Source organism: Hyposmocoma kahamanoa, unplaced genomic scaffold, assembly GCF_003589595.1.
Source record: "Hyposmocoma kahamanoa isolate Upper Pololo Valley unplaced genomic scaffold, ASM358959v1 80, whole genome shotgun sequence".
NCBI lineage: Eukaryota > Metazoa > Arthropoda > Insecta > Lepidoptera > Cosmopterigidae > Hyposmocoma > Hyposmocoma kahamanoa.
In genome coordinates this window covers 4,142,039-4,153,902 of record NW_020654051.1, presented here as the reverse complement: position 1 = coordinate 4,153,902, position 11,864 = coordinate 4,142,039, and the positions used below count along the sequence as shown (strand labels likewise).

General features: G+C 35.6%; 1 protein-coding gene across 1 annotated transcript in view; it reads right to left on the bottom strand.

Moving 5' to 3' along the window:
* Positions 1-232: 232 nt before the first annotated feature.
* Positions 233-11,864, bottom strand: part of LOC113233846 (ETS-related transcription factor Elf-3-like) — a 33,403-nt gene continuing 21,771 nt past the window's right edge. Inside the window, exon 2 of the mRNA XM_026469065.1 lies at positions 233-1,682. Within this exon, the coding sequence (XP_026324850.1) occupies positions 1,445-1,682 (238 nt within the window). The 3' untranslated portion in view covers positions 233-1,444. The remainder of the gene's footprint in view (positions 1,683-11,864) is intronic.

Below are 11,864 nucleotides of genomic sequence, written 5' to 3'. Positions count from 1 at the left end.
TTGATATCGATCTCTTTTTTAGAGTTTCACTAAACATGTGCATAAGTACCAATATGTCGACACTATACTAAATTCTAAAACAAATTTGAAATTGGACTAAAAGGTTTTTAACTACATGAACTATTACCATTATTATAATTTTTTATTTAAAATGTCTATTTAGCGTAGCTTTAGTTTGTGACTTCAATTGAGCAGTAGAATAATCACATCTATTTTTTTGTTTAAAAAAAAGTACATTACAATAATCTAAAAAAAATGGTAATCATAAGTAATTTAAAAAGAAATACTAAATATATTTGAACGAACATCAACTTATGCTAATCACACTCATAATAACATTCGGAAAAACACCTATCTATTTTATCGGTACACGAATAATCGACTTGCCACAACTCTATCTGTTTTCCGTGTCAAAACAACTTTCGACTTTCCTACAACCACTTACGGTTGACCGAAATTTTTTTGTGGTTGAAAAGGTTTTATTTATTACGCTATTTCGCTCTTTTTTCACCGGTCACTATACGGATGTTATACACTTACGTAATCCTGTCGGTTAGTCCTACTAATTGGACTATGTTGCCATTATTTTTCTATTGGTTCGATTATAGAAACAAGACGGAACAGTGTAGAGGACGTTGTCAAAAAATAAGTAGTTAGAATTCAACAACGACAAAAACCTCATGTAGTCCAATTTGAACTAAATGGCAGGACTACGGTGGTATATAGATTATTTTAATCCCAATTTAATTTTAAATTGCTTTTAAAGTCAACAAACACCTACATTTGGCACCTCTATTATTTACTTCCTACCATACACAAGGTGTAAAAATAATGTGTTTTCACCTGTATTATGATCGAGAAAATGAGAAATAACTTTCACTTTCACTAGAGGGCGCTATGTTTAAATATCAAAAGTAGCCAATAAGACATTGCTATTTTGGCGTTACTGACTTAAATACATCATTCGCCCTCCGGTTGGTAAAACTAGATCCGTTTGGACAAGCGAAATTTAATCTTAATACAACCCCAGACAGATTCCAAACTTTAACTATCTATAACTAACTTAGTCGTAACACCGCCATTCGTGAGCTTTACCGACTTCAAAAAAATGTAGGTATCTACTCCGACATGTTGTAGTCTTAAGTAATTTGGATCCATTACAAACATTGAGTATAAATAAATGATTTAAAAAGACACTGTTTTGTTTGCAGTCCATATTGCAACTACATCGCAGTTGCATCACAATTAATTCAACGTGCAACAACTGCACCGAAAATTTCAACTGCACTTTTGAAAAACTCAATCACGAATTGTTCTTACGTAATTCAGTTTCGTACATTCACTAAAATGCAAAAGAGCTCGATATAACATACGAAGTCGGTATAAATATTTAAAACATTAATTAACGACATTTAAAGCTAACCTAATAATAATTTAAGTATAACTAGGAGTAAATATCGTACGTATCTAATTCAGATTTGACTTTGAGGAAGTTGGGATTGTCGGTTTTAAAGTCAGGACCCTTGTGACCAAATTGGTATACGAGACGGGCGGTCGGCACTGAGACTAGGACCGATTGTCTGTAGTGGTACCTCATGGCCCGGCTGAACTTTTCAAAGGTCATGTTGTCATTCTGCTTCAGTCTGCCCCACAATTTGGCCACTTCATCTGGTTTCACGAATCTGTGAACAATGTAAATGGAGTTAGAATACGAATCACATAATCTATTTGCCTAATAGCATGCTCCCCGGCATGACGTAACAAGTGAAGCTATATCTCACCATACCTTCCATAACCTACCATAACCTTTCCAAAAACAATCTTATTTCAATGTAAGCTTAAAGTAAGCTTATTATAATATTACTCATATTCGTTGCTAAAGTGACTGAAAGAACGAATGATTTCCCAATATTGTCTATTCCTTACTAAAAATAGGAAAGACATAACGCTATGCGAACTATATAATGCCATCTCTTTCTTTTTTGATGTTCCAAATCGTCTTATTGTAGTATAATGTTAAGTACGTAATGTTATTTACATTCAGAGAATTTTGACTGTTAAAAAAAGAAAAGATGAGAAATATAATAATAAAATCTATTAATATTACGTTGTTTTCAATAATTATTCCGCATTTCCATCAAAAAAAAATAAATAAAAAAGCTGAGTCATGATAGTCACGTCGTGAATTCGGAACCAAAGTCTAGTGTCAACTGTTAGTTTCGCCAAGGAGCATATAGATGGCGCTGTTATAATTTTACAAAATAAACATCGTGTATTTTTGTGATATAGTATACGTAAATAAATAAGTTCAACTTAACTTTTAATCATTACAAATCAATATTAAGACAATAAAACTGAAAATAATATTGTTTCAATTGCATCCGTGTCATTATTTTAAGATTGCTAAATTTTACATAAGAGCAATATTATTTTAATGTTAAAGTCGCTTCATAGTACGAACTGAGTGAATTAATAGTCACAAAGCTGCCAATAAAACATCATAGTTTTAACATTACAATAAGCTTACTTTAAGCGCGTTACGATACGAAAAGTCAATTTAAGGTAAAAATAATATTGTTTTAAGAGGTTGTGGTAGGCTCCCAGGAGGTCGATTCAGAACTTTATGATAACTCAGTTGTCGATCGATTTGTTTTCTTTATTATTCACAACACCCGAATCGAACGTAAAACTGTCGTATTCGAAACCGAACCGAAATGACGTCACACCCGTACGATTACTCAAACTTCTCGACCGGCAAAGGCAAAGTTACCGAACGTCCTATTGTTTACAAAGCAAGAATGTAATATGGAATTTTCTTATTATTTTAAAGTCTGGATTTCGTTAAATTTTATTAATTTATTTTAATGCAAGCCTATATTTTAGGCCTTTAAACTCTTAAAATTGTATGTAAAAGGATTTCATTTTTCTTGTAATCTATTTCGCCGACTAACTCCGTAAATGCTGTTGGATAATGATATCGTATCCGAATCTAGTTTAACTCGGAATGTTCGGAATAGTTCGGAAGGCGCCCTTCGATTCGAGAACAATACCTATCCAATCGAATGGTTCGGTTAAAATATCAAAGAATTCTGAATCGGGGTCCAGATCCATATCTTACAAAAAGAATTCATGATATTTCATAAAACAATAAGGTGGATAAATTTGGAATATTAATTATCGCTCATTTTTGTGCCAATCTAGGACCAGAAAAGGGCTATAAAATCGGCAATTAAAAGAGATTTCGTCAAAAATTCGTAACCTAACTCCCTGCTCAAAAGTTTCCATTATACTAACAGCATTGCCTCGCCGGATGGCAATAGATGACTGCTGAACCAACCACGACCTAAAGCGATGATCGCAGCTCTTTAAATAAGTCCCGAGTTTCCGAGTCCCAGAGTACGAAATCGACATCGTCTCCTGGGCAGAATATATTGCGTGCCTTCTGCCAATTATACGCCGTTTACAAGACCATGTAAAAGGTGTAGAATTGTGCTTGAGTAGAGTCCCAAAGAAAGGTGCAAAAGTGTAGGTAAACAATCGATGCGCTGGACTGAAAAATTGGATGAGGAAGGCACTAGAAGGAAAAAAGAAACGTATTTTCCGTTAAGCACTTTAGATCTTTAGCCGTTGTTCGTGTCAGTCGTGTATCAGCATAGCAGCTATCCAAACTTCAAGCACAAAGGACTCGTTGCCTTTGTCTCAGGGTGATGGGTGCAGTGACCGTGCTCCTCAGATCATTGCAATTAATAAGACTGAATAATGGCACTGCAAGTGTTATGGGTACGGGTGTCGCTTGCCACCAGACGCACGAGTTATTCGTTCCGTTATCGGATATTATTATATTTGTTGTGTAAGTTCCTTTACAACGGAGAATGTTCGCTTTTGAAAGCTAGGTAAGGTCATACGTCATACGCAATACGACAAAAGTTTCAAATGCGGCAGTTGAGGCACGATATGTCTACAACCGTTCTATCATCACTAGGCCGTTTACCGTATGTGGCTACTTATGTATAAATCCGTTTTAGATTATCAGACAAGTTTGCTTTCTCATTTTTAAGTAACGTTCCTATAGTTTCAATTATTATAAACTTCTATCTTTTCAATTTATCTATCTATCATTTTACCATATTGTGTTATGTAAATATTTTCAATAAAAAACGAATAATCCTCACAAGGTTTCAATGTAATAAAATTCTATCAAGGCTCTTGGTTTTAATATTAAAAAAATCTAGTTATGAACCTGAGTACATAGTGTATTATAGCTAAATAGGAAGTGATTGAAAAACACAGAAACAAATAAAGATTACATAGTACAAGTTCAACCGGCTGCTAATGACACAGCGGCTGGCTCAATTATAAATTATTGGTTTGTTTCTGATAAACATACGAATAGGTATATTGCGCATGATTTTTCGTTATTATTTACTTCTAAACTCGACGAACTCACTCCTTCGAGTTTTTCAGAATTTATGTGCGAAATTTAATAAACTAGCATTTCGGTGATGAAACCGGCATGTAGCAGTAGGTTCACAACCCTCGGATGACGTGTGAAGTCCCCAACCCGCATTGGGCCAGCGTGGCGGACTATGGCCTAAACCCTCGCCTGAGATGAGACCCCTGCTGGGCAGAGGTGTCGTCTCTATTCTACAACATATTCTATTCTATTCATAGGGGTAGCAAAAAAATTAGTTATTAACAGCCGACGGCATTGCAATTGCAAAACAATTACAGCTACAAGTGCAATGGCAGTGCTGTCAACGGCCAGTTGACGTTCCAATTTGTAGCAATCCTGCAATTTTACAATTGTGATTCGAAATTACTCTTACATATTTAAACTGCAAATTCGAACGCTAAACGCCGGAAGGTATTTTTAACAATGAAGCATAATACATTATGTATTATTAGACATAGCCAACCATTACATTACTCACGTAATCTTGCTTTATTACCATATTGTATTCTTACAATTTTTACCCAATCTATGTGGGGCCTATAAAACAAAATGTCATCTGACTTTTTGATACAAAACGTCAGTTGACAAGTCGAATTCGGTCGTTAAGTTGACATTCCTTACCATTATTTTGACTAACAAGGGGAACGTGTTGGCTAATGAATGGATCGCCTAATATGTCGGACCGGACATTACGACGTGTAAATAATAATTGGTGTTGTAAGTGACAATACATACACAAATTCCAAAGACAACGCACCGATATAACTAAAGGCTTTACTAGAGGTAGTATACTATAGTAACTTTGTTTTTCCTACGCTTACTTGAGAAAACAATGTTGCTTCGTTACATTGAGAATGTACTACGATAACTACTTTACTTCTATAACTGGTCATAAAATTATTTTGCAGCTTATTGAATGGTCTATTATTGTCTTGTCTGTTCAACTTCTGGGTCGCATATTAATTACAAATAAATACTTAGTATTAATTATAAATACTTTGTAATACTGGCAATGGATGGATATTTGACTAAGATAAACTGATGTGGAAGGCAATTGAAGGTACCAATATATACTTCTAGAAATATAAATTCAAAATTTGCCATTTACGAGAGTTCAAACTACTTTATACTAAAGGTCATAGTAATGACGTTCAGCTCATTCAGTTTCTGTCTCAACGGAGCTAAAGGTTTGAAAGAATTTGTTCAGGGAAGTACTGCTACCTTACCTATTTCTACACCGCCACGTAGCAATGGAAGCATTACGTTCCGATTTGAAGATTAATGGAGAAATTACAGGCACGTGGGACTTGTCAACTTCTGTCAGTGTCCCTCAGTTCTTTGCGATCAAGGCGCCGCGCAAACGTGGCTTGTGTTGGATACAATTGCTATGAAATCGACACAGTCGCCGGTTGCCGCGACCGCAATAGAATGTTCGCTTCTATTTGCCGGTTGCTTGTATACAACAAAAGACACGCATTTACCCGACGCTTTAAAGCTCCGAGTGGCACTGCAACTACTACACACAGGTCGGTAACACCAAGCGCACAACTTGTTCGTCCCATCATTCACTTGTTATAAAAAAAGATATTTGAAATTAATATGTATAAATGTCTCATTGTTCTCAGGAAAATCTATCTTACCAATGAGTAGTGGAGTTTAATCAAATGTACCGATTTGAAGTGTAATTTGGCTACCTATGAAATAGAGATGTATACATGTTCAGTTAGAGAATAAAGTCTTAGACAATTTTGAGTTCCAGGCATGGCCCGCCCTGCGCCGCTACTTCGTATGATTATCAACTTGCAAATATTGTTATGTGAAAAAATCCAGACAGACTTGTAGAAAGTCTGAATCAACAATTTTTTTCATCTCATTCATAATACATTTTGAAACTTGATTCGAGTCTCATCGACATGAGCAGGTAAAATATTTATTTACACAAGTTTTACAACACGTTTAACGAAATTTGAAATTTTTTATTTTGCGTCGTGTATCTGTGTGATATCACTCTTTGACTCTCTTTTTCTCTCTCCATATTTCGTGCCCCTGGTAAGGCCTGGTATAATAAAGTCACATATCAAAAGTGCTTTTATCACATCGAAGTCATAAAAATAACAAATTACGACATTTTAAAACTCTCGCTATTTTAGCAGCAATTACCTGAAAATTTGTCATTTTACAGTTGTGACTTTTTACGATACAGAGTTGCAGTGCCTCACAACTTTAAATCACAAAGATCTGAGGGGTACTGCCACTGCGCCCGTCACCTTGAGACGTAAGTTGACAAGTGTCATGTGCTTGTCTCATCAAGCCTTATAACACCGCAGCGCAGAAGCGATTTTTAGGTCAGGATTTCTATCAGATGTATACTCATAGAGATAAAAAGGAACATTTATATTAAAAAGGTTGAATTCATCGTCACCAACAACTCATTAAACGTCCCAATGCTGGCACAAGGGATAGATAAAATTAGCGAAATTGAATCCCTGGGACAGGGTGTCCAAAACGACAGCGATCTTCGAAAGACTATGCTAATTATGTCGGGCAACTACCAAGCCTTAGCATTCCATGTCCAATTATCCAAAAATGTCCATTAGGAGGTTTTTAATACGATAGTTTTTTTTGTGCGTATGTTGCGCGATTTCTTCGACGTTTGTGAACCAATTTCGATAATTCTTTTTATGTTAGAAAAAAGGTGCCTCAGGAGTCTGTCATTCAAATTTTAACAAAATATTACACCTCTAATGGTGGCAAATTAGAGGATAAACCCGGTTTATTGGATTTCATCCACGTTCCTTTTTTTCCACTTCCTTATCCGATTACAATAAAACCTGTCAAATAATTGTTAGTACCAGTAAAGCTCCTTGTGAAAGAGTTCGTCAAGGGAAGTACTGCCACCTTATTTATTTCTGCGCCAAGCAGTAATGTGAACATTACTGCGTTCAGTGTCGACGGTAAGGGTGCTGGTGAATTACAGGCACATGCGACTTGTCAACTTATGTGTCAGGGTGTCGGGCGCAGTGGCAGTACCCCTCAGATCTTTGAAATTAAAGCTCTGAGTGGCACTGCAACTGTTAGGGATAGGTCTGTCGCTTACCATCACTTAGTATTATAAAAAAGCTATGTTTGATAGATACACGTTCACCTTAAAAATCATTAGCTCTTTATTCAGTTAGTTTAAGGATGTCAGATTTAAAATAATTTATTAAAAGTGACATCTTATTTATTTCATACAACCCCACCCATGTAATTTCACAAAGTTTTAAGGTCGATTTAAAAAAATATATAATTATTTATTATCTACTATTTATGCAACTTTGCTTTTTAATCCACGACATTACAATGCGGGCCTAAAATTATAAATCCTTGGAATTTATCAACCATGGCATTGACATAGCGTGTTTAGTCTCCACTTTTTGCGGCGCAATTGTCGCGTTTTTTTTGCACGCCATCCAATCGATTGCCTCACTGGCCGTCTGTTGCTGTAGCCGCGTAATGCTTCCTACTGATGATGACGGTTGTCTATTTTTTATGTTCTGTAGTAATATTGCAAGTACTTTTGATTTCATTTTAGTAAATGACAGCAGAGAAGGAATTCTGATACGCTGCCGGAGAAACCTTATTTTAGTGAAAGAGATGCCGCTCTTCCTTTCATAATAAATGGAACTTGATTTGTCTCCTTTTTTTTGTTTAGGCCTAATGGTTTACACAACGGGCGCTAAAAGAGGAGGTCCCGAGTTCGACTTATTGGCACAACAGTTGCAGTGCCGCTTTAAATCGCAAAGATCTACGAACCGCTAGGTCACCGAGGTCGTCAAATCAAAAAGTCGAGGTCAACAAGTACATTTACAAAAAAATCAAACACACGACCATCACTTCAGAATATTCTGAAAGCTGATGTTGAAATTGCGACAAAGATATTAAATGCTACCGTTATGACATCGAGGTAGGATACATCGGGGTATCCCTGACAGATTCCGCGCTACAGCGGCGACCTAACACAATTATAGTTGGAACCAATTATTGTCAACAATACTTATAAACGTTGTTAATTTAAATATCTTATTTTAATTACATTTTACGCTACATATGATTTTCAAAACACATTGTAAGTTAGAAAAAAAAAATTAGAAATAAAAGATTTATTAACCGACTTGAAAAAAGGAGGAGGTTCTCAATTCGACAGTATATTTTTGTGTGCATGTTACGCAATTTCTTGTGAACCGATTTTAATGATTCTTCATTTGTTGAAAAGAGGGTACCTTAGTACAGGTTCCATTTAAATTTGAAGAAAATGTTCCACCTCTAAGGGTTGCAAACTAGGGGATGAATTGGGTTTCACGCACTTTCCGGTATCCGATTTCAATAAAACTTCGTAAATGGATGCAATTCCACAAACTTTTGAGGGAGGTGTTTCTTTTTTTATAAAAATGTTACGATTTATTATTATTTATAATATTAATATGTTTGTATACAACTTATAACCACATCATTAGTTACAAAAAAGCAGCAATTACTGGCCAATTTTGAGTTTCGTGGCCGCGTCGACGTCGTCAAAATTGCCATTCAAATTAAAAAAACAACGAGTGTTCAATTTTTTTATTTTGACTTCGGTATTAGCAATCAAAATGGAAACCAGTTCATAAACCAGTTAGTTTTTGTTTAATGCAAATTATTATATTTTTTATTATAATTTCTAGGCAATGTTAACCTTCCGAGCCAGTTTAAACAACAACACAGTTTTTTCTTTGTCATATGATTGTATCAGTAAATTCATTAACCTTCTCTGTACCGACACATAAAAATTGTGATTCATACGAATTTGGATGCCGTACGCGTGCGTCGTTGGCCTCGCGCGATATCGACTCCCGCGCATCAGGTAGGCCAAGGCCTCGACCCTACGTGACAAGCTGCCGCCGCCACTGGACATGAGCAGTATTTAGGGTGCAGTTTCATGTCCTAAGGTCTTGGAAAAGGTCTCGATGGCAATGTGACAAGAATTATTTTAATATCAGTTTATATTCCAAACGTACAATTAAGTTGTCGCTTTTATTGACATGGTTACATTTTTCATTTTGTTCAATTTAATGTAAAAAAAAGGTTAAAAAATTCTGACAAAAGTATTTGTTGTAGAAGTAAATGTTCCATTTCAGTGAGACTTGTATCCGGGGCTATAATATACTTAAAAAACAAAACTAGCTTAAAATTACTCGGTTAGAATAATGTACCCATGTGCAACTAAAACTGCACGTGAGTAAATTCAAATAATAATACCTGTTACGTTTTTTTTAAGATATAGCACTTGCAACATTTTTTGAAGTTGTAAGCACTATATAGTGTAATTCGGCGTGCGTAAATTCAGCCGTGTTTCCTCGAGACTTGTAAACTTCATGTCCTAGGGAGATGGGCGCAATGACAGTGCCCCTAAAAATCTATGCCATTTAAAGCTCTGACTCGGGTACCACCAGGCGCACGACTCGTTCGTCCCGTCATTTAATATAATAAAAAAATATTGATACGTAATTTTGAGATGATTAACATAAAAGCGCGAGCAGAACTTTTGCAAAATTCATATAGCCAACGCTACAAAAGGCGTTCAAATTGAAAAATCGGGGAAATACGTTAATTCTGACGTAACTTGACGGTACAAGCAATTAAGTTAAGTGACACAAATTATCGTTATAGACTAATCACCCAATTTGAGAATCACACTGTCTTTGTCAAGATGATGAGGTATAAACGACTTTCTAATTTGTTAATTTATATACTGACCAGTTAGCTTTGGAACCTGATATGGATGCGCTAGCATTCATTTTCGATATATTCTTCGTGTTCTTGAAAAAAGTTAGTTCCTTAGAATTCTACAGACAGAGGTCCTATCTAGATTGTCGCTTGACTTAGAGTTGTATTACATATATTTCAAATGTAGAGTATATACAACGTTATTTATATCCTAGGGAAATTGACGTTTCATAGTATTGATGTGTGTAAGTAATTTGGCCATATTAAACATCGTCATTTTCAATTTACATAGGAAGATTTCAGGAAAAATTACTGTTATAAATGAATAACTCGTTGTTACGCCAACAATAACTGCAATTAATGAGTAACTCATAAGTTAATACTTACAATAAATTATGATAAAACGCTTGCGCAGAGTGTTAATAAACCACAAGTATCAAGAATGTCGAGTAAACGACGTTATGCTAAGTGTTGCTATAAAGAAATTACCTAATTTACCCATTTATTATAAGATTTTGGTCGGCACACCCCTAAATCTTATTATATTGGCGTATTAGCCTTCTAGGTCCACAGACAGTTCAAGACTTTTGCCTGGAATTACACCTGCAAATCAGCGATCACAAAGGCACAGATAAGGTCATCGCTACTTGTTGTTAGACTTTATTGTTTTACGACTTACTCTGCACGTAGAACTGTCAAAATAAATAATGACTATATCGCCTCTCCTCTTTATATGCAGACGACGACAGCACGTCAAGTTGCACATTGACGGATCGTATTTCGTTGCATTGGAGGCGATATTCAAACAAAAGTGTATACGACGATGGAAAGGTAAAACTAGAAAGTTTCAGCTATAAAATTAGAGTTACGATTATTTTTTTCTTAAAAAAATTACTTAAAATCGCTTTGCCTTTCCAGCGTGGGTATCTATATATTTTGATGTGTTATTAGCTGTAATTGAACCAAGTGTTTTCAATAATACTTCAAATATATATATAAAAAAAAATATAGGTACCTTTTTTAAACAAACTCGCACTAGAAAAGAAAGACCTTATAATCCTAATGACAGTTAGACACGAAATGATAGCATCATTAACTATAGTTTACAATTGTAGTTAAAACTAACTATAGTAACGATAGTTAAACTGCAGTAAGGTCGTGTCCTTAAACAGGATCGATCGTTAGAATTAATTATGATACTTGACCACGAGATGTAGCTGTTGCAAAGTGAATCACTAATTGAACTTAATAGTTGAGTTTTTAGACATTTTTTATGATAGCAAATAAAAGCGAATAAGTCATGCTCCTGGTGGTAAGCGACATGCCTGTCCATAACAGTTGCAGTGCCGCTTCGCACACACTCAATATAGCCCCGCACTAGGGAAACCCTGTGTCGTGGATACCATGGATACATACATAGACAACCACAAATTACACCCAAATTTGCGAGAAAAATGAATATAGGCCATGCAAATATTTCTCCCGGCTCAAGAATCGAACCTGGAACCTTTGCGTGACAGTCACCGAACGAAGGTAGTTAAAATGAGGTAGAGTTTTAAATGGCTGAGATTTGAGAGGCACTGCTTCTGGGCCTGTCACCCCGAGACGTAAATTGAAAAGTCACGTTTGTCTGTAACTGCACCGGCACACTTACCGTTCAAAACCGAAA